General features: G+C 38.2%; 1 protein-coding gene across 2 annotated transcripts in view; it reads left to right on the top strand.

Moving 5' to 3' along the window:
- The window catches only part of LOC123513217 (Down syndrome cell adhesion molecule-like protein Dscam2), a 66,206-nt gene that overhangs the window by 16,388 nt on the left and 26,170 nt on the right, over positions 1 to 23,648 (top strand). For both annotated transcript variants that reach the window (XM_045270280.1, XM_045270279.1), the window contains exon 3: positions 11,067 to 11,242. In XM_045270280.1, coding sequence (XP_045126215.1) covers positions 11,067 to 11,242 — 176 coding nt within the window. The remainder of the gene's footprint in view (positions 1 to 11,066; positions 11,243 to 23,648) is intronic.

Raw genomic sequence — 23,648 nt, 5'->3', positions numbered from 1 at the left:
TGGCGGCCCAAACAACATGTTTCCAGTGCCCTTCGTGCCCTTTCCAAGGACTAGACTATGACTTGGTTGTCCGTCACGCTCACAGATGCACTGGGAAGTACTTTACAAGTACCTGAGTGGGAGAGGTGTTTTGAAGCAGTGGCAATATTTCGCAGTCATGGATGAAATATTTGCTGGAGATCCATCATAGCTCCTGATGCTTTGGCCGCCAGGGACGCGTTACCATAGCAACGAAGCGGGTTTGTTTATTTTACAGAGGAAGCTCCCAAAAGCGTTTGAAAAGACGATCCGGGAGTCTCGGTACACCGGCACATGCCGGTGCGCCGTCTCAAACGCAGCCCAGCTGGTATACAGTTTAAAAATAGCACTACAGCCACTACTGCGGCTGTTCTGTGTGGACTCGTCCTCGCAAGTGACTGACTGTGTGTGAACTGTGATCTAACCGTCCGAAGGTCCAAAACGTTTACGCGTAGTAGACGGGTGAGTGGAGACTGGGGAGAAAGGGGATGGGGTGGGGGGGTGAAGGGATGATACAAGTCACGGGGATGATTGTGTACATGAATCGAACATGAAAGAAAACCAGCCTGCCACCAGACTGGCTCCATTCCAAGCACACCTATCCATAGGACGGCAGATTACCCTAAAATTACCCTAGTTTATGCATTACCCTAAACACTACCCTAAGAAGGGTCCAATTACCCTAGTTTAGGGTATTTTACCCTAAAATGGAAGCCCTGCGTAGTGCGTAACAAATACCCATGGTCGCAGTACATCATACAGTAGAACATTACATTACCGCGCATAAAAGTAGTCTGTCTATGATACGGCTCGACCACGCTAATGAAGGTGTCCTCACCGAGCACTCTAGTCAATACATAAGCACTTCAAAAAGAACAATAATGATAATAAGACATGTCATACAATGCACTGAGCAAAATAAATATCACATAAGTGTGAAAACAATTAATAAAATATAGTTAGTTTGCAATTGAATAGCAATAACATGATATAGTAAGTATAACATGGCTAAATAGATTAATTTGATGCAATTTCAAAAGTAAGATGCATTATTTATCAAAAATTTGTACATTTATGGTAATGACTAGTAAATATAGCATACAAAATTTTGCCTAAAGACATAGAAATGTTACATGATTATGTATAATCAAATCACTGAAACATAAGAAACAATGTTACATACATATGTAAAAATGTGTTACATATGGTGAATAAAGTGTATATGTCATAAGTATTGTTTCTTACATATGATACATGTATACATGTAATATATATATATATATATATATATATATATATATATATATATATATATATATATATATATATATATATATATAATGTAATTGAGCATAAGTGAAAAAAATGAAAAGATGATAATGTAAATAAAAAAACAAGCAAACAAACACTCAACTATAAATATCATAAATCACCTACATACCACAAGTTGAGTAGATTACAAGAAATGCCAAACAAAATTAAAATTCATCTAGTAAAAGCGCTTGTACTTCCGATCCTTGATTATCCTCCAATACCCACACATACTCATAGTAAATCCCAGATAAGTAAACTACAAAAAAAACAGAACAAAGCCTTAAGATTTGCTATGGATCAGAGACATCCTTATACATTGAATACAATCCAATTACATGAAACTACAAATACACTTCCCTTAAATATCAGGTTACATGAATGGGCTAGGAGGATATGGGATAGGTTGGAAGATTTAGAACATCATGCCACAATTAAACTAAAGGAAAACAGAGAGAATATAACTAGATATAACCGAAACTTCCCTAGCAGTCTTAACTTGTACGATACTGTACCTGAACCAAGATACCATTAATACTTACGAAAGTAAAAATTACCTGTAGCTTGGTTATGATGCATGCCTTGTGGATCTGCATTGTTCTCCTCTGCTCCGCGCCCTGAGTTGCCAGGGCGGGACATGCTGGTCCTCCGTCCTCGTCCTGGCAAAGGGTGGTGTATACCAGTCTATGCGTGCTGCAGCCGGATGCGGTGGGGGGAGGGCAGTCTGCTGGGTCGCAGGGTGGCATCAGGGCCGTGCACAACACAGCTACCTTCAAATCTGTAAGAGAAAAATCAATTAACCAATGAATTTCTCAAAACACCAGTACTGTGTACATGTAAATAATATACCACTGGCATCTGTTGCATTAGGATATAAAGAAAAAGAAAAGAAAAAAAAACTCATATGCACCAATGTACATTAAAACTTACCTGCACCTACCTCTCCTTGACTTGGCTTGGGTGGGAATAGAGGGAGAACGGAACATGGAACTTACCTGCACTTACCTTCTCCTTGCATTAACTGATTGGAAAAAATAAAAATAAATAAATAAATAAATATATATATATATATATATATATATATATATATATATATATATATATATATATATATATATATATATGCACCATATTTATTAGAATTACCTGCACTTACTTCTCCTGGGATATCTGATTGGGTTGAATAAGAATAGAGGGAGTAAGGAACACGAAACTTACCTGCACTTACCTTCTCCTTGCGTTAACTGATTGGAAAAAAAAAAAAATTGCACATATAGTACTTAAGAGGCAACCTTCTAGGTTGGGTAACTAAACCTAGGATCGGGCGAGAGACCTCAAATATTAAAGATGAAAAATAGCAACGTGGCCTGCCCACACTCTGTTTGTCTTTCTCTTTCTTTCATTTTTCTGTCTTCTTCTTCTTTGCCCATTCTTAATTCTCTTCACCCAACTTTGCTTGCTTGATTGATTAATTGATTGATGCTGAAACTCACACAGCCTGAAGATGTTCCCTAGGCAGGAACGAAACGTTGCTACAAGCAATCCAACTTTTAGAGAGCTCCTCGGAGCCTTTGCCGCAAAAAAAAAAAGGGAATTAATTAGAAAGATAGAGAAGACAGCAAAAGCTGAACAATGCCGAAATAGCAGTCGCTTTTAATCTCGTCTGTTTAAAAGAGAATATATATATATATATATATATATATATATATATATATATATATATATATATATTATTTTTATTTATTTATTTTTTATTTGCCTTATAAGTTCATAAACACGAAAGAATGGAGGGAAAAAATAGGGGTGCGGGGAGCATGGGAGAAATCTTCACAAGTTACTACTGAAAACGTTTTCTATGAAAGTGCTCGCTACCAACAGATGGCAGCACCGCCGCTGTCCGCCAAAATTTAACACACAACACAACACCCTTCTTGTACAGTATATTCCTTGATGAGCGCCGTTATAAGATTCAAACAGAGCAACTGTCAGATGCCCACATCATAAGTGAAACATGAAAAATATGAAGAAACAAGAAATAAAGAAATATGGATGTATGATAGTTCGCCAGTATGCGGTGTGTAGCTGTATCCAGCCATAAAAGAGATTAGGAAGGGCAGGAAGGTCAAAAGGAAACATTTAATGACCCAGGCCAGTTGACCCAGGGCAGCCCGGGCAGATATATATAGCCCAGGTCAGGTAAACATTCAGTGGTGTTGTTGTCGTTCTTGGATGTTGTTCATACCACACGTGGAGTTCACATGAGCTTGTACTTGATTGGTGAACGGTACATTCTGAGGGGCATGTTGTGTGGGTCAAGACACGCCCCCATAAGTTCCTGAGGGGAAATTGTAGAGGATTGGGGCAGAGAGAGAGGAGAGAGGAAGCAGAGAGGACAACCGCGGCTCTAAGCGGGCCACCCTCGGCTGCATAGCTGAGGGCGGCGTTTTGTACTTCATATATAACCAGTAAGTGGAGCTATAAGTTGCAATGCAGTCTTTTGAGGTAAATTAGAATGGAGGAGGAATCATGATGGGAGGTTTTGGTATTATGTGGTATTAGTTTATTATGGTTTATGTGTTTGTACTTTGGTTCATAATGACGTCGTTATATACTTGCGTTTTCATCTATGAGTAAGGGAATTTGTATACGGCTACCTACGTATGTGCATGTGTGTTGCTCTGACGAATAAGTTACATAACATATTTACTAGTGTGTAATTGTGTACGAAGTTAACGTGGTTCCATGTATGGGTACCAAGAGAAAGAGATTACGTGGGAAGTCACTTGTGTAGAAATATCAATATTTGTAATTATATTTCGGTGGTGTTACGTTGTTATTTTTGTTGAACGGAGTCAGGTAATTATATGTGTATGGTAATGTATTTGGTGGTACGTCACGTGGTTGCTTGCATTCATGTACCAAGTAAAGGTCATTCTTATATACGGGTAGCTGGGAAAAAAGGGGTAATATTGTACGTACTACATATGAGATTTACTGATAATTAAAGCATTGTGTTCAAATGTTGTAATACGTTATGAAGATATAGTGGATGATGTTTGAAGTGAAATCCGTTTTGATGCGAGAATATGTATGAGATTAATATAAGTTTTAAGGATGTTTGGAAGAGAAATTGTAGTAATTGCAGTGGAGAAGGCAACAGAAAGAGTTGTGATTGTTACTTGTCGGCGCCGTATTGAACACCTTATGTATAGATATTATTTTTGTTAATTAAAGATAGAAAAAACCTTTGACTATCTATAGCCAGTAGCTAGAGAATTTGTGCAACGTCGTGCAACAGCTCGGATCACGACACAACCATCGCCCGCCTCCGCCTGTGCCACACCACACTCAACGCTCACTTGCACCACCTATGTCTGTCTCCTGATCCCTTCTGGCCTTGGTGTAGGACAACCACTAAGACCATTGAACATTTCCTGCTCCACTGCCCACGCTTCCACTCACACCGCACAGCACTACGCTCCCGGAGTCCCGGCCCTCCGCCCTGGCCAACACAACACTCGATTTGCCCACCCTCCTGGCGGCCTCAGGCGTCCACCCCTCCCAGCAATTCTTACTGTCCTTCGCCTTACCTGTGCCTTCTTGAGGAAGACCAGCCAGCTACCATGCCTGTTATACCCATACAGGACTACCTTAGGGCTCATAAGGATCCATAGATCTTCATGGCCATAACACCAACAACAATGCAAACCACAGCAGTTGTCTTTGTGGCAAAAGCAAGAAAATGCATGCATATATATATATATATATATATATATATATATATATATATATATATATATATATATATATATATATATATATATTGTAGTAGTAGTAGCTAGTTTAGTCTGCTCGATCTTGAATGGCTCCCGGCTGATTGCATGGCCCTCAAAACGCGCGTGGTTCCACTGCACCATGGCATCACTTCCCCTACACACCTGTATCATGCTACCTTGTAACATTTACCTAGTCTTGTGGTGTGTAACTTTAAAGGCGAGTTCACACGTGTTAACATGCAACTGAAATTGCTAGTTGGTAGTTTCCGGCTGAATACCTGTGCCTAGCGACTGTAGAAACCAGTCGTAAAACAAGACCAACATGTTGGTCTTGTTTAGCCGATTTGCGACTTTGTTTACGGTGGGAAGTCAGGGACACACACACACACACACACACACACACACACACACACACACACACACACACACACACACACACACACACACACACACACCAAAAATAGAGAAAGTATTGAAAGTTTAGAAGTAAATGGAGTATGCAGTGAGGATCCCAGGGAAATGGCAGAGGCTATGAATGGATGCTTTCGGAAGGTATTCACAAAGGAGACTGCTTTTGACAAACCACTGGTAATGGAACAGAAAGGGATTATGAAGGAGTTTCAAGTAACTGTGGAGGAGATCAAGAATATGATGGGGAGTTTAGAAGTGAGAAAAGCTGTGGGACCTGATGGGGTATCAGGATGGATTTTAAGAGAATGCAGGAGCAACTGGCAGAAAAAGTTTGTGAAGTAATTGATGCCTCATTAAGGGAAGGTGTAGTGCCCCAAGACTGGAAAAGAGCTAACATTGTCCCAATTTATAAATCAGGTAACAAGAGAGACCCATTGAACTATAGACCAGTGTCACTTACAAGTGTGGTAGCTAAGATGTGTGAGAGGGTGGTGAAGAATAGATGGACAGACTTCTTGGAGAAAATGACATACTTTGTGAGTGTCAATTTGGTTTTAGAAAAGGGCGTTCATGCACGACAAACCTGATATGTTACTATTCGAGGGTGATAGATGTAATACAGGAAAGAGATGGTTGGGCTGATGGAATATATCTGGATTTAAAAAAGGCCTTTGATAAGGTACCACACCGGAGACTGATCTGGAAACTTGAAATGGTAGGAGGAGTGCATGGCAGTTTACTAAAATGGATGGAAGACTTTTGGTAGGAAGAGAAATGAGAACAATAATTAAGGACAGACCATCAGAATGGGGCTTGGTGGAGAGTGGAGTTCCACAGGGATCAGTGTTGGCACCAGTAATGTTCGCGGTCTACATAAATGACATGGTGGATGGGGTGTCCAGTTATGTGAGCCTATTTGCAGACGATGCAAAATTGTTAAGAAAAGTGAGATGTGACAAAGATTGCGAACTACTCCAGGAAGACTTGGACAGAATATGGAAATGGAGCTGTACATGGCAAATGGAGTTCAACACGACAAAATGCAAGAAATTAGAGTTTGGCAAGAGTGAAAGAAGAATCAGGAGTATGTACAAGATAGGAAATGAAGACATAAAACCAGTCATGAAGAAAAAGACCTTGGGGTGACAATTACCAATGACCTATCGCCAGAGAGACATATAAACAAAATAATTGGAGAAGTATTGAACTTATTGAGGAACATAAGAGTGGCGTTCGTATATTTAGATGAAGAAATGATGAAGAAAATAATTACTGCAATGATAAGACCGAGGCTTGAATATGCAACAATACAGTGGGCTCCGAACTTAAAGAAACACATAAGGAAACTAGAGAAAGTACAGAGGGCTGCAACAAAATGGTGCCTGACTTAAGAGATTTGACTTATGAAGACAGACTGAACAGAATGCAACTTCCGACCCTGGAAAACAGAAGAGAAAGGGAGACCTGATAGCAATATACAGAGTGATGATTGGCATGGAAAAAATGGATAGGGAAGATCTGTGTATGTGGAATGAAAGAATGTCGAGAGGGCATGGGAAAAACTAAAATGGCCACTTATAGGAGAGATGTGAAAAAATATAGCTTCCCTCATAGAAGGGTGGAAGCATGGAATAGTTTAGACGTGGAAGTGGTCAACGCAAGGAATATTCATGATTTTAAGAAAAAGCTGGACATTAGTAGATATGGAGACGGGACAGTACGAGCATAGCTCTTTTCCGTATGTTACAATTAGGTAAATACAATTAGGTAAATACACACACACACACACACACACACACACACACACACACACACACACACACACACACAGAAAACAGAAGAGAAAGGGGAGACCTGATAGCAATATACAGAGTGATGATTGGCATGGAAAAAATGGATAGGGAAGATCTGTGTATGTGGAATGAAAGAATGTCGAGAGGGCATGGGAAAAACTAAAATGGCCACTTATAGGAGAGATGTGAAAAAATATAGCTTCCCTCATAGAAGGGTGGAAGCATGGAATAGTTTAGACGTGGAAGTGGTCAACGCAAGGAATATTCATGATTTTAAGAAAAAGCTGGACATTAATAGATATGGAGACGGGACAACACGAGCATAGCTCTTTTCCCGTATGTTACAATTAGGTAAATACAATTAGGTAAATACACACACACACACACACACACACACACACATAAAAGAGAAGGAAGAGAAAAAAATGGAACAAGTTTAACTAAAAATTATAAGAACAAGTGATTAAAAATCATGTATACAAACATATATGGGATTTTATCTGGTAAATTAGAATTAAGAGATTACATAAAGAAAGAAGAACCAGATATTGTATGCCTGGTGGAAACAAAGTTAAATGAGGCAATAAAAATAGACATAGATAAAAGGTATAATATATGGAGGAGAGAGAGAGTGGGTAAAGGAGGTAGAGGAGTCATGATGATGTTAAGGAAAGAGATGGTGGTAAATCAAGTGGAGTGTGGGGAAGGAAAATCAGAAATACTGTACATTAAGATACATATTAATAAAAAGGAGTTAACAATCATTGGAACATATGTGCCACCAAAAACAAATTCATGGACTAATCAAGAATATAAAGACATGATAAATGACAAGAATCATTAAAGAAAGGAGAAAAGTGATATTAGTAGGAGATTGCAACTGTAAGGAGGTGGACTGGGAAAATTATGAAAGTGGTATGGGGGAAGAAGCCTGGGAAGATAGATTCCTGAACCTAATGATAGATAATTTGATGGTCCAAAGAGTAAAGGAAAACACAAGATTCAGAGGAAACGATGAGCCGGCGAGATTGGACCTAGTTTTTACAAGGGATATACAAATTAACGATGATATAAGATGTAGGTGCCCATTGAGAAAGAGTGACCATATAAAATTAGAAATGGATATAGAAGAAGGAAAGGGAGATAGAGATGAATCATACAAAGGAGACCGAATAAATTACAGAAAGGCTGATATTGAGAATCTCAAGAACTATTTTAAAAACGTAAACTGGGAGGAGATGGAAAACTCAGAAACGGTTCAAGAGAAATATAACTTATTTTTGGAAATATAAAAAACACGAGTCAAGGAATATGTCCCGAAATATAGACCTAAAGAAGAAGGAAAGAAAGATTGGTTTAATGCAAGGTGTGGTAGGGCAAAGGAGAAACGAGATGGCGCATGGAAAAGGTGAAGAAACAGAAATCTAGAAAATAAGGAAAACTTCAAAACAGCAAGAAATGAATATGCTAAGGTGAGAAAGGAAGAAGAAAGGAACTATGAAAAGGGCATTGTTGAAAAATGTAAGAAACAACCAAAATTGTTCTACAGATTCATAAATGGAAAAATAAGACAAAGAGAAACAATAGAAAGGTTATAAGGAGAGAACGGAATGGTGGAAGACCCAAAAAGTATGGCAGAACTGTTAAATAGTAAATTTCAGGAGGTCTTTACTAAGGAATCCAAATTTGAAAGACCACAGGGAAATAGAGAGACTGTCCATATGAAAGAGATTAAAGTAACCAAGCTTGTAATAAAAAAGTTGATGACGGAACTGGATGAGAAAAAGGCAATGGGACCGGATGAAGTCTCAGGCAGAATACTGAAAGAATGTAGGGAAGAACAAGCAAGTCCTATATACAACATCATAAAATGCTCAATAGAAAATGGAACAGTACCAGTGGAGTGGAAAAGAGCTGAGGTGGTTCCCATATATAAGAGCGGAAGGAAGGAAGAACCTTTAAATTACAGACCGGTATCACTAACTAGTGTAATATGCAAGATGTGTGAAAGAATAATAAAGAAACAATGGATCGAGTTCCTTGAAGACAACAAATTATTATCAAATAGCCAATTTGGTTTTAGAAAAGGTCGGTCATATGTAACAAATTTATTGAGTTTCTACTCTAGAATAGTTGATAAAGTACAAGAGAGAGAGGGATGGATTGACTGTATTTATTTAGATTTAAAAAAAGGCGTTTGATAAAGTGCCACATGAAAGATTACTATGGAAGTTAGAGGAGAAGGGTAGCTTAAAAGGAAGCACATTGAAATGGATGAAAAATTACTTGAAGGGAGAGAAATAAGGACGATAGTTAAAGATATGAAGTCCAAGTGGAGAACAGTAGACAGCAGAGTTCCACAGGGGTCAGTATTGGCGCCAATACTTTTCTCGTATACATAAACGACATGCCAGAGGGAGTGAACAGCTACATAAATCTGTCTGCGGACGATGCGAAACTGTGCAGAGTCATTAAACAAAAAGAGGATTGTGAAATACTACAGGAAGAATTAAACAAATGGAAATGGAGTAAAAAATGGGAGATGGAATTCAATGTGAACAAAATCCATGTCATGGAAATGGGAAAAAGTGAAAGACGACCAGTGGGAATCTATACGATGGGAGATGGAGTAGAACTAGAAAAAGTTAAAAAGGAAAAGGACTTGGGAGTGACAGTGGAAGAAAACAATCAACCGGTAAGCCATATTGATAGAATTTTCTGAGAGACGTATAATTTGCTAAGGAATATTGGATTAGCATTTCACTATATGGACAAAGAAATAATGAAGAAATTGATAAGTACTAAAATAAGACCTAGATTGGAATATCACATAAGGAAATTGGAGAGACTGCAAAAAATGGCTACAAGAATGGTTCCAGAATTTAAAGGGATGTCATATGAGGAGAGACTAAAAGCTATGGATCTACCAACCCTGGAACAGAGAAGAGAGAGAGGGGATCTGATACAAGTTTATAAATTGATCAACGGAATGGATCAAGTGGATAATGAGAAACTGATCCTGAAAGAAGAATATGACATCCGAAGCACAAGATCGCATAGTAAAAAGCTGAGAAAAGGAAGATGTCTGAGAGATGTTAAAAAAAAATTTTTCCTGCAAAGATGTGTTGAGACTTGGAACACTTTGATTGAGGAAGTGGTGTCAGCAAAGAGTGTACATAGTTATAAAGAAAAAATGGATAAATGTAGATATGGAGACGGGGCCACATGAGCATAAAGCCCAGGCCCTATAAAACTACAACTAGGTAAATACACACACACACACACACAAAAAAAAAAAAAAAAGAGATAGCTGCCACACTCCAAGAACTGTTTCCCTGAATGCATGGAGGTGAGGATTGAAGACTTGACAGGATTTAATTTGATCGCAACTGTGCATTGTTTCTTAAGATTAACAATTTTCTTACGAGAAATGTAGGCTAATTTAGAGTGTGGTAGACACCCTTTTACTTAGCCAGGGTATCTTCTTTTCTGTTGACTCTTTCGGTACACCAAAAGAAGAGCAACCACAGCTTCAGGCTTCAGCATCGTCACAGGAAGAATACATCATGGCGATCAGCTGTTTATTTACATTAACTTCCTGCCAAGGCACCAACTAATCGATACTTTCCAGTCACTACGTGTGACACTTTCCGACTAGAAGGCATGAGCCGGAAACTCTACCGACTTAATTTCAGTCGCAAATTGGCACGTGTGAACTCGCCATTATTTACGTACTGACACCTTTCTTTTTCAACAGCAATGTGCAATGAGAGTGGCCCCATCATCGTAGAGGAACCCGATAGTCGCGTGGACGTCTTTAACTCGTCCGGCGCCAACATCCGCTGCACTGTTCGTGGTCACCCTAAGCCTTCCGTCGTGTGGGTGCGTGCTGAGGACGGTACTGCTGTCAGTGATTTTCCTGGACTCCGCAGGGTAAGTATTGGGTGGCGTATAGCCAGATCTACATTCACTAGGTCAGGCGGGCAGGTGACTCATTTTTGCCCAGCCCGCGCAGTGACGTCACGCACAGGCCAGTACCCATCTACCTGGATGGGTTAGCTGGAGTATACCGTATAGGTTTATGTTGAGGAGGAGATAGAGTAAACTCTTTATGCTATATAATTTTTATTACTAAACAGTTTATCACTATAACATATGAATATATAGGCAATTGCTATCTCTCTCTCTCTCTCTCTCTCTCTCTCTCTCTCTCTCTCTCTCTCTCTCTCTCTCTCTCACACACACACACACACACACACACACACACAAACCGAGTACCGTAACCTACGATGTAATTTTCATCTTTTTTCTAACCATTCCTCTACAGTCAACATTGGTGAGTGGAACGTGTCTCTTCTGTTGGTCATGTTTGATAATTTTTATTTAGGTGCCTTATTCTAAAGAAGATGGATATCTTAGCAAAAAATGAAATTATATCAGATGGTAAGTCAAGTCCAGCAAGCTCCATTTCTGAACCTAACCTAACCTAACCTAACCTAAAGTTTTTACACAAGCTGTACCTTCCGTAAGAGTTTCCCCATGCACAGCTTTAAATACTTCTCTCATTACCAATAACTGTGAGGAAAATCTTTCGGAAGGCATATATAAATTACCTCTACTGACCATTTCAGTCCATGACTTATCAGAAGATTCACAGTTCCCTGCCTGATACCCTAAATTTGGATATTTTAAATAGAATTTCTTTAAAATATAAAGTAGGGACTGGTCTTCTATGACTGTGCTTGCCGATTGTAACATATTTTCATTTTCCTTATTTCTGTAATCATCATGAAACTCTACTGACACTTCTTCATCCACCTCTTCCACATCCACATCTTCCATATCTTTAAACAGAAGACTTGTTAAGCAAAGTTCCAGTGCAGTTTCTCACTTTTGAGTTGACTTCACTGTCAACAGCTTGTGCAGAATTATTTTCTTTAAGTCCATATATCTAGCACGCCATTGCTGTACTTCATCTTTCAAGGTCTCTATTTTCATACATAAGTTTTCATGGATTTTCTGGCAGTCTTTACACGATGGCAATGACCTACTTTCACTTTGCAACTGAAGACCTGTATCACTTCTTACTCCATCAGCAGATGACTGTGTTGCTGTATCATCCTCGTCACTAATGTCCACCTCAGAGCTTCCACTTGGGTTACTTATCTTGTCACACAGCATCTTTTCTACACTTCTATGCTGGTTTCGCTTGTTTGCCCTCTCTGTCCTCTCGATGGAAATTGTACACACCACACACCGGGACAACAAGGTCACAACTCCTCGATTTACATCCGTACCTACTCACTGCTAGGTGAACAGGGCTACGTGAAAGGAGACACACCCAAATATCTCCACCGGCCGGGAATCGAACCCCGGTCCTCTGGCTGTGAAGCTAGCGCTCTAACCACTGAACTACCGTGTGTGTGTGTGTGTGTATTTACCTAATTGTATTTACCTAATTGTAACATACGGGAAAAGAGCTATGCTCGTGTTGTCCCGTCTCCATATCTATTAATGTCCAGCTTTTCTTAAAATCATGAATATTCCTTGCGTTGACCACTTCCACGTCTAAACTATTCCATGCTTCCACCCTTCTATGAGGAAGCTATATTTTTCACATCTCTCCTATAAGTGGCCATTTTAGTTTTTCCCATGCCCTCTCGACATTCTTCCATTCCACATACACAGATCTTCCCTATCCATTTTTCCATGCCAATCATCACTCTGTATATTGCTATCAGGTCTCCCCTTTCTCTTCTGTTTTCCAGGGTTGGAAGTTGCATTCTTTTCAGTCTGTCTTCATAAGTCAAATCTCTTAAGTCAGGCACCATTTTCGTTGCAGCCCTCTGTACTTTCTCTAGTTTCCTTATGTGTTTCTTTAAGTTCGGAGCCCACTGTATTGTTGCATATTCAAGCCTCGGTCTTATCATTGCAGTAATTATTTTCTTCATCATTTCTTCATCTAGATATCGAACGCCACTCTTATGTTCCTCAATAAGTTCAATACTTCTCCAATTATTTTGTTTATATGTCTCTCTGGCGATAGGTCATTGGTAATTGTCACCCCAAGGTCTTTTCTTCATGACTGGTTTTATGTCTTCATTTCCTATCTTGTACATACTCCTGATTCTTCTTTCACTCTTGCCAAACTCTATTTTCTTGCATTTTGTCGTGTTGAACTCCATTTGCCATGTACAGCTCCATTTCCATATTCTGTCCAAGTCTTCCTGGAGTAGTTCGCAATCTTTGTCACATCTCACTTTTCTTAACAATTTTGCATCGTCTGCAAATAGGCTCACATAACTGGACACCCCATCCACCATGTCATTTATGTAGACTGCGAACATTACTGGTGCCAACACTGATCCCTGTGGAACTCCACTCTCCACCAATCCCCATTCTGATGGTCTGTCCTTAATTATTGTTCTCATTTCTCTTCCTACCAAAAGTCTTCCATCCATTTTAGTAAACTGCCATGCACTCCTCCTACCATTTCAAGTTTCCAGATCAGTCTCTGGTGTGGTACCTTATCAAAGGCCTTTTTTAAATCCAGATATATTCCATCAGCCCAACCATCTCTTTCCTGTATTACATCTATCACCCTCGAATAGTAACATATCAGGTTTGTCGTGCATGAACGCCCTTTCCTAAAACCAAATTGACACTCACAAAGTATGTCATTTTCTCCAAGAAGTCTGTCCATCTAGTCTTCACCACCCTCTCACACATCTTAGCTACCACACTTGTAAGTGACACTGGTCTATAGTTCAATGGGTCTCTCTTGTTACCTGATTTATAGATTGGGACAATGTTAGCTCTTTTCCAGTCTTGGGGCACTACACCTTCCCTTAATGAGGCATCAATTACTTCACAAACTTTTTCTGCCAATTGCTCCTGCATTCTCTTAAAATCCATCCTGATACCCCATCAGGTCCCACAGCTTTTCTCACTTCTAAACTCCCCATCATGTTCTTGATCTCCTCCACCGTTACTTGAAACTCCTTCATAATCCCTTTCTGTTCCATTACCAGTGGTTTGTCAAAAGCAGTCTCCTTTGTGAATACCTTCCGAAAGCATCCATTCATAGCCTCTGCCATTTCCTGGGATCTTCACTGCATACTCCATTTACTTCTAAACTTTCAATACTTTCTCTATTTTTGATGTTGTTGTTCACATGTCTGTAAAAAAGCCTTGGTTGGTCTTTACATTTATCAATTATATCCTTTTCTTGTTTCTTTCTTTCTTCTCTTCTAATCAACACATATTCATTTCTTGCTCTTTTGTAACTTTCCCACTGCTTAATCCGTCTTTTCCTTCTCCACCTCTTCCATGCATCCTCTTTTCTTGTTCTAGCCTTTTCACATCTATCGTTAAACCAGTCCTGCTTTCCAACTTCTCTATGTTGTCTTATTGGTACAAATTTTTCTCACCTTCTTTGTATATTTTTATAAATTCCTTCCACTTTTCATTTGCTCCCTTAGCACTCTTGAATTTCATCCAATTTGTCTCTTGAAAGAATTTCTTTAGGTTTCCAAAATCTGTCTTGGCATAATTCCATCTTCCCACTTTATATTCTTCATTTCTTCTAGATTTCTCTTCGTCTATCACCTTGAACTCCAAAACTGCATGATCACTCTTTGCTAAAGGGCACTCCACCCTCATCTCCTCAATGACCATTGGCTCTGTACTAAAGACCAAGTCCAGTCTTGACGATGCTCCCTCTCCTCCAAACCTAGTATCTTCTTTGACCCACTGAGTTAACACATTTTCCATTGCCAGTGTCAATAGTGTATTTCCCATGTTGTCTCTGATCCTTCCATTGACCAGTCCTCCCAACACACCTCTTTACAATTAAAATCTCCCATCATTATAGTTCGTTCACAGCCACCCAACATTTCTTCCAGACATGTTCCTGTATCACTTATCATTTCTTCATATTCCTGTACTGACCATGCATTTGTCTTAGGTGGTACGTACACCACTATGTAGTGCCTCTTTTTCCTTCATTAGTTTCTGCTCTGATCTTTAGCACTTCTGCCTTTCCCATACCTTTTTCACTTGATCCACCTTTATATCTTTTTAACCAGCAACATCACTCCTCCTCCCATCTTACCTACTCTATTTCTTTTCCAAACGTTATATTTCCTTCTCCAACCTTCATCAGGTCTTCTCCCTCTCTCAGTTTTGTTTCAGTAAGACCCACAATATCTGGGTTCTTGTCCCTCAAGTAATCGTTGAGTTCTAAAATCCCGATATCACTCCATTTATGTTGGAATACATTACATTTCGCTCATATGTAAGTTTCTTTAGTCCTTTCTTGCTGTACTTTTCTGGGTTATGAACCACTTCCTCAGTCTCATATCCAAGATTCTCCAGAAAAACTCTTTCTTCTCCTCTTCTGTCCTCTCTTCATTTTTTCAAAGCCTCCTTTCTCAACTCATTTAACATTTCTCTTTCCTTTTCACCGAGATCTCTTCTCAACCAAATCTTCCTTGTTGTTTCCTGCTGGGCTAGCCTCCATGACTTCTCCACCAATTCATCTACATCCTTTTGTGACTTAAGTTTGATTCTTATTGGCCTCATACCTTCTCTTGTGAACTTTCCAATTCTATGGAAGTCCTCTATTTCTTGTACTAGGTCTTTTCCTCCTCCTGCACCACATTAATGATATTATTTATCACCTTTTTATGTTTTCTCTCTCTCCATTTTACTCGGTGTCTTATCCTCCTCCACACCAAATATCACCACACATCTCTTTTTGTCTACAGTTTCCCTCACCAATGTCTCATTTGACTTAATAACCTTCACCACTTTCTCAGCTATCTTCTCTTCTATGATCTGTTGATCTATAATTTCAGCAAGGCCCAAAGTTTTCTCCCTGACTCTTTGATTTCCTTTTCCAGACTTGCAACTTTGTAATTTACCTCCTTTCTTTCCACTTCCTGACTTTTTTCCATTCAGCCTGCTTCTCCATCACTTTTCCTAGAGATTCTCCACATTTTTCGCAATTCACTTTAATTAGCTTAACTTCCTCTTTCAGTGCTGCATTTTCCTTCTTCATATCGGCACAGTCTTTCTTTACATTGTCATAACTCGTTTCCAGGCCCTCATACTTTTCAAACAGTTTTCAATTTTACCTTCTAACTCCAGAATTTTCTTCACATAAGCGCTCTTCTCCATTATTCCTTGAAACCCTGTGAAGTCTGATTCCTCTTTCGAGTTCACGGCCGCCATGTTGCGCAGACGTAAACAAACCAGCTGATGGCTCAAACGCAGGCTACAGTTTATATTTACCTTCACTGGACATTATTTTGCTAATCAACAGTTAACATGACTATATGGAGACGGGACAAACATTACCAGCTCCTTTCCCACCTTGGTTACTCTTAGGCAATGGTAACTGTAGAATTATAGATGTGTGTGTGTGTGTGTGTGTGTGTGTGTGTGTGTGTGTGTGTGTGTGTGTGTGTGTGTGTTTACCTAGTTTTATAGTTGTGTTTTACAGGAAAAGTGCTACACTCTTGCTGTCTTGTCTCCATGCCCACATTCATCCAGTTTAGCCTTAAAGTCATGAATATTTCTTGCTTGAACCACTGTTTCATTCAAGAGAAGCATATTTCTAAGCTTTTGTTTGGATAAATATATTTCTTAATGTCTCTTCTACAAGCTATCTTTTTTCATTTCATGGTGTGTCCCCTTACATTTCTTGAGTCCCACCCCAATAGGTCAAAAGCCAACTGTGTCCATCCCTTTCCATGCTCTGTATATAGGAATTAGGTCTGCTATTTCCCTTCTGTGCTGCAATGTTGGAAGTTTTAATATCTTTGATCTACCCTCATGCATTAGGTCTCTCAAACTTGGAACCATTTTGGTTGCAGCTCTTTGAATCCTTTCTATCTACCTTATATCTTTCTTATTATGTAGTGACCATATAAGTGTTGCATATTCTAGTTTAGGTTGAATCATGCATTCTATAAGTTTTTTCATCATCTCTTCAGCTATATAGGTAAATACCCATTTTATTCTTCCTAGCAACTCGTGTTTCCCCAGCTATGTTGTTGATGTGTTTTTCTGGTGATATATTGTCATTTATTGTAATACCCAGATCTTACTCTTTTGTTTTCTGAATTTCTACCCTTCCTATAGTGTAAGATCTCATTTGTCTTCTTGTGTGTTTCCCTAGTTCCATCACTTTGCACTTTATTGCATTAAATTCCATTTATCATTTCTTGCTCCACTCGTGTATCTTATTCAAATCTTTTTGTAGTATTTCACAATCCATGTCATTTTCCACTTGTTTCAGTAACTTTGTGTCGTCTACAAATATGCTTATTTAACTGTCCACCTCATCAACCATACTGATATACACTATGAACATTACTGGGGCCAGAACTGTTCCTTGTGGAAGTCCACTAGTCTTATAACACTGCACCATTTTGATTCTTCACTTTTTATCACTGTTCTCATTTCTCTGCCCTTTAAGAAGTCTGTTATCTAATCCAGTACTTTTCCCTCTAAACCACCTATGTTTTTAATTTTCCATAGCAATCTTTGATGTAGTACTTTATCAAAATTTTTTTTTTTTTTTTTTATAGATCCAGGTAGACACAGTTTGTCCATCTGTCCCTCTCCTGAATTATATCTATTGCTCTGCTGTAGATGTAGATGCTCAATAAGTTTGTGACATAAGATCTTCCACGTCTGAAACCAAATTGTCACTCTGACTATTTTTCAGCTATTTTTGCAACCATGCTTGTTAGGGACACTGGTCTGTATTTCAATGGTTCTTCTTTGTTACATCCCTTAAAAATTGGTACAGTGTTTGCCCTTTTCCATTCTAGAGGGATTTTTCCTTCCTTAAAAGAACAACTTATGATGTTATATAATATCTCTGTCAGTTGGTCATGACATTTCCTCAGTATCCAATTTGAGACCCCATCCAGTCCTTGAGCCTTATTCACATCCAAGGTTTTCATAATCTTCTTGATTTCCCTGACTTCTGTATGGATCTTTCTTGTTTCCTTGCCCCTCTGGCCTGTTTGTGTGCCTTCAAACTTGTTTTCTTTTGTGAATACTGATTGAGAGCACCTATTCATTATTTTTGCCTGTGATCTTGCATCCTTATATATGACCTTATCAACTTTTAATAGCTATATCTATTGGTTGCTTTTTTATTTTTTATTTTTCCATTAACATTTTTATAAAACAGTTTCAGCTCGTTTTTACATTTGTCAACTATATCTTTCTCATAGTCCCTTTGTTCCTCTCTTAATGCTTGGACATATTAATTTCTGACTACCTTAAATTCTTCCCATTTATTAAATCCTCTTTTTCTCCATCTATTCCATGCTGCTTCCTTTTTCACTTTTACTAATTTATATATCTTTTGCTATACCAGTCTTCCTTTTTCTTCCCCTCACTGATTCTAATTTTGGTTAACATATCGTTTAATCCCTTCATTATAGATATTCATAAATATATCCCACTTCCCTTTTACTTTATTTGCTGTATATAGTTGATTCCACTCACCTTCAGTGAAGTATTCCCTTAACTCTGTGGAGTCTGCCTTCCCATAATTATATCTGTCATTTTTGTGAAGTTCATTCTTATTTACTGCTGAGCCACTGTCTAGGCTGAATTCAGTTAACAGATGGTCGCTTTTCTCTTGAGGGCACTGATACTTCATTTCTTCAATGACATCAATCTCTTTCGTAAACAATAGGTCGACCCTCAATGCCTCCTCATTTCCTCCAACTCTTGTAGTTTCCCTAATCCACTGTGCCATAGTGTTAATCATTAAGTTTTGTATTTTATATCTCCATGACTCTTCTCCTTGTGTGGTCCAGTTCTTGCAGCATACCTCTTTGCAGTTGAAGACAACCATAAGTATTACATTCATGGTTTCTTGCAATTTTTTTTTTTTAACAATTTCCCATATTTCAACATTTCTTTATACTCTTCTTGATTCCATGCATTAGTTTTTGGTGGTAAAAATGCTACTGCAACATCTCTTTTTCCCTTTTTGCTTTCCTTTTATCTTAATTTTGATTACTTCTGCCATACCTTCTCCCATCACTACATTTTCCACTGCTATATTCATCTTGGTCAGTATCATCACTCCTGCTCCTTTCTTACTATTCCTAGATCTTAATCACACATTATTATTTCCATCATCAATATTTATTTTTTCTACTGGCTCATTTAGTTTAGTTTCTGTTATGCCTATGATGTCTGGCTGCTTATCTTAATGTAGTTATTAACTTCATGTAACATTTATATTATACCATTTATGTTTGTGTATGCTACTGACCATTTAGCTACTGTTTCTACTTACATTACTGACTCTGCTTATTTTTTACTTGTCAGGTACCACTTCCTCATCATCTCATTCTTGACCTTCGTGTAGAACTCTTTCTTCTCTTCTGATTTGTTCTCGTTTTTTTTTTTTTTCCTTTACCTCTCTTATAAGATCATATTTTATCTCTCTCCTCCTTATTCATGTCCCATTTTATCCAAATTTTCTTGAATTGTTCTGTCTTGTCCAGCCTCCACGCATGTTGTATCACCTCTGATGTTGTAGTTTGTGCTCTGAACTTGAGCTTCAGGGGTCTTCCTCCCTCTGTCTATTTTTGCAGTCTTTGCACTTCCTCAATTTTGCTCACCCAGTCCTCTCCATCTCCCTGGACACTTCTTACCACATCTTGTGCTATCTTTTCTTGTTCTTTCTCTCTCTCTCTCTCTCTCTCTTTGTTTTTACAGATTCCTTTTCTTCATTTAACCCATAGATAACTATACTTGTGTGTGTGTGTGTGTGTATGTGTGTATTTACCTAGTTTACCTAGTTGTAGTTTTACAGGGCCTGGGCTTTATGCTCGTGTGGCCCCGTCTCCATATCTACACTTATCCAATCTTACTTTAAAAGTGTGCACACTCTTTGCAGACACTACTTCTTCATCTAAACTGTTCCACGTCTCAATACATCTCTGCGGGAAACTATATTTTTTAATATCTCTCAGACATCTTCCCTTTCTCAGCTTTTTACTATGCGATCTTGTACTTCAGATGTCATATTCTTCTCTCAAGATCAGTTTCTCATTATCCACTTGGTCCATTCCGTTGATCAATTTATAGACTTGTATCAGGTCTCCTCTCTCCTTCTTTGTTCCAAGGTTGGTAGATCCATAGCCTTTAGTCTCTCCTCATATGTCATCCCTTCAAGTTCTGGGACCATTCTTGTAGCCATTTTTGTAGCCTCTCCAATTTTCTTATGTGTTTCTTTTTATGAGGGGTCCACACTACTCCTGCATATTCCAATCTAGGTCTTATTATAGTATTTATCAATTTCTTCATCATTTCTTTGTCCATGTAGTGAAATGCTACTCCAATATTCCTCAGCAAATTATATGTTTCTCTAAAAATTCTATCAATATGGCTTACTGGTTGATTGTTTTCTTCCATCGTCACTCCTAAGTCCTTTTCCTTTTGACTTTCTCCAGTTCTACACCATCTCCCATCTTATAGATTCCCACAGGTCGTCTTTCACTCTTTCCCATTTCCATGACATGGCTTTTGTTCACATTGAATTCCATTTCCCACTTCTTACTCCATTCCCAGATCTTATTTAGGTCTTCTTGCAGTATTTCACAATCCTCCTTTTGCTTTATAACTCTGCACAGTTTCGTATCATCCAAAACAAATTTATGTAGCTGTTCACTCCTTCTGGCATGTCATTAATATAAATGAGGAAAAGTATTGGTGCCAATACTGACCCTGTGGCACTCCGCTTTCTACTGCTCTCCACTTGGACTTCATATCTTTAACTACCGTCCTTATTTCTCTCCCCCTCAAATAATTTTCTATCCATCTCAATGTGCTTCCTTTTAAGCCACCCTTCTCCTCTAACTTCCACAGTAATCTTGCATGTGGCACTTTGTCAAACGCCTTTTTTAAATCCAAATAGATGCAGTCAACCCATCCCTCTCTCTCTTGTACTCTATCAACTATTCTAGAATAGAAACTCAATAAATTAGTTACACAAGACCGTCCTTTTCTAAAACCAAATTGGCTATTTGATATTAATTTGTTGTCTTCAAGGAACTCGATCCATTGTTTCTTTATTATTCTTTCACACATCTTGCATATTACACTAGTTAGTGATACCGGTCTGTAATTTAAAGGTTCTTCTTTCCTTCCACTCTTATATATGGGAACCACCTCAGCTCTTTTCCATTCTACTGGCACTGTTCCATTTTCTATTGAGCATTTTATGATGTTGTATATAGGACTTGCTAGTTCTTCCTACATTCTTTCAGTATTCTGCCTGAGACTTCATCCGGTCCCATTGCCTTCTCTTCATCCAGTTCCTTCATTAACTCTTTTATTTCAAGCTTGGTTACTTTAATCTCTTTCATATAGATTGTCTCTCTATTACCCTGTGGCCTCTCAAATTTGGATTCTTTAGTAAAGACCTCCTGGAATTTTTTATTTAATAGTTCTGCCATACTTTTGGGTCTTCCACCATCCCGTTCTCTCCTTTTAACCTTTCTATTGTTTCTTTTTGCCTAATTTTTCCATTTATGAATCTATAGAACAATTTTGGTTGCTCCTTACATTTTTCGACAATATCTTTTCAAGTTCTTTTCCTCTTCCTTCCTCACCTTAACATATTCATTTCTCACTGCCTTGAAGTTTTCCTTGTTTGTTGGATTCTATTTCTCCTCCACCTTTTCCATGCTCCATCTCTTTTCTCCTTTGCCCTAGCACACCTTGCATTAAACCAATCTTTCTTTCCTTCTTCTTTTGGTCTATATTTTGGGACATATTCCCTGACTCCTGTTTTGTATATTTCCAAAAATAAGTTATATTTGTCTTGCATTGTCTCTGAGTTTTCCATCTCTTCCCAGTCTACATTTTTAAAATAGTTCTTGAGATTCTCAATATCAGCCTTTCTGTAATTTAATCGGTCTCCTTTGTATGAATCATCTCTATCTTCCTTTCCTTCTTCTATATCTATTTCTAATATTGCATGGTCACTCTTTCCCAATGGGCACTTATATCTTATATCATCATTCATTTGTATAACCCCTTGTAAAAACTAGGTCCAATCTTGCCGGCTCGTCGTTTCCTCTGAATCTTGTGCATTCCTTTACTCTCTGGTCCATCATATTGTCTATCATTAGGTTTAGGAATCTTTCTCCCCAGGCTTCTTCCCCCATACCACTTTCATAATTTTCCCAGTCCACTTCTTTACAGTTGAAATCTCCTACTAATATCACTTTTCTCCTTTCTTTAACGATTCTCATTAGACTCCTTATTGTGTCATCTATCATGTCTTTATATTCTTGATTGGTCCATGAATTTGTTTTGGTGGCACATATGTTACAATGATTGTTATCTCTTTTTATTAATATGCATCTTAATATACAATACTTCTGCTTTTCCTTCCCACATTCCACTTGATTGATCACTATCTCCTTCCTTAACATTATCATGACTCCTCCTCCTCCTTTACCCACTCTGTCTCTTCTCCATACATTATACCTATTATCCAAGACTATTTTGATTTCCTCATTTAGTTTTGTTTCAGCCAGGCATACAATATCTGGATTTTCTTTCCTTATGTAATCTCTTAATTCTAATTTACTTGATAAAACCCGTCTATGTTCGTATACATCATTTTAGTCTTTTGCCTTTATCATTTTAGTTAAACTTGTTCCACTTTTTCTCTTCCTTCTCGTTTATATACCATTTCCTTATCCTGTCTCCTAGAATTCTCCAAAAAAATGCCTTCTTCTCCTCTTCTGACCTTTCATTATTCTTTTCCCTTACTGCTGCTGCCAGTTCATTGTATCTCTTCCTTTCTTCCTCATTTCTATTTTTCTTTATATAGAGATCCTTGCAGCCTTCTGTTTCTCTTAAGTTTTGTTGTTCTATATAATTTTTCTTCTGTTGCTGCTTGTGATTTTAGTGATATTTTAATTGGTCTCGTTTTTCCTTCTTGATATGGTCCCATTCTGTTTATTTCTTCTACTTCCTCTTCCAAGTTCTGCCTATCTTCGTCATTAAGATTCTTCAGTAGGTCTTTGACTGATTTCATTTCTTCTTTTCTCTTTTGGTCTATATTTTATATTTTTTCTTTTATTCCAAATCACTACACTCTTCTTTTTTCTGCAATTTCTCTAACTAGATTTTCTTTTGTCTTGAGGACTCCTATCATTTTGTTTGTCATATTTTCTTCTTTTCTTTAAGTTGTTCTTGAATCACCTCCTGAAAATCGGCCTTATCTTTCTTATCTTGGACTCTCCATGCTTGTACTTCTTTTTTAATCATGTTCTGTACT

This window comes from Portunus trituberculatus, chromosome 35 (assembly GCF_017591435.1).
Source record: "Portunus trituberculatus isolate SZX2019 chromosome 35, ASM1759143v1, whole genome shotgun sequence".
NCBI lineage: Eukaryota > Metazoa > Arthropoda > Malacostraca > Decapoda > Portunidae > Portunus > Portunus trituberculatus.
The sequence above is the reverse complement of the archived record's forward strand: the minus strand, read 5'-3'. Positions and strand labels throughout refer to the sequence as shown.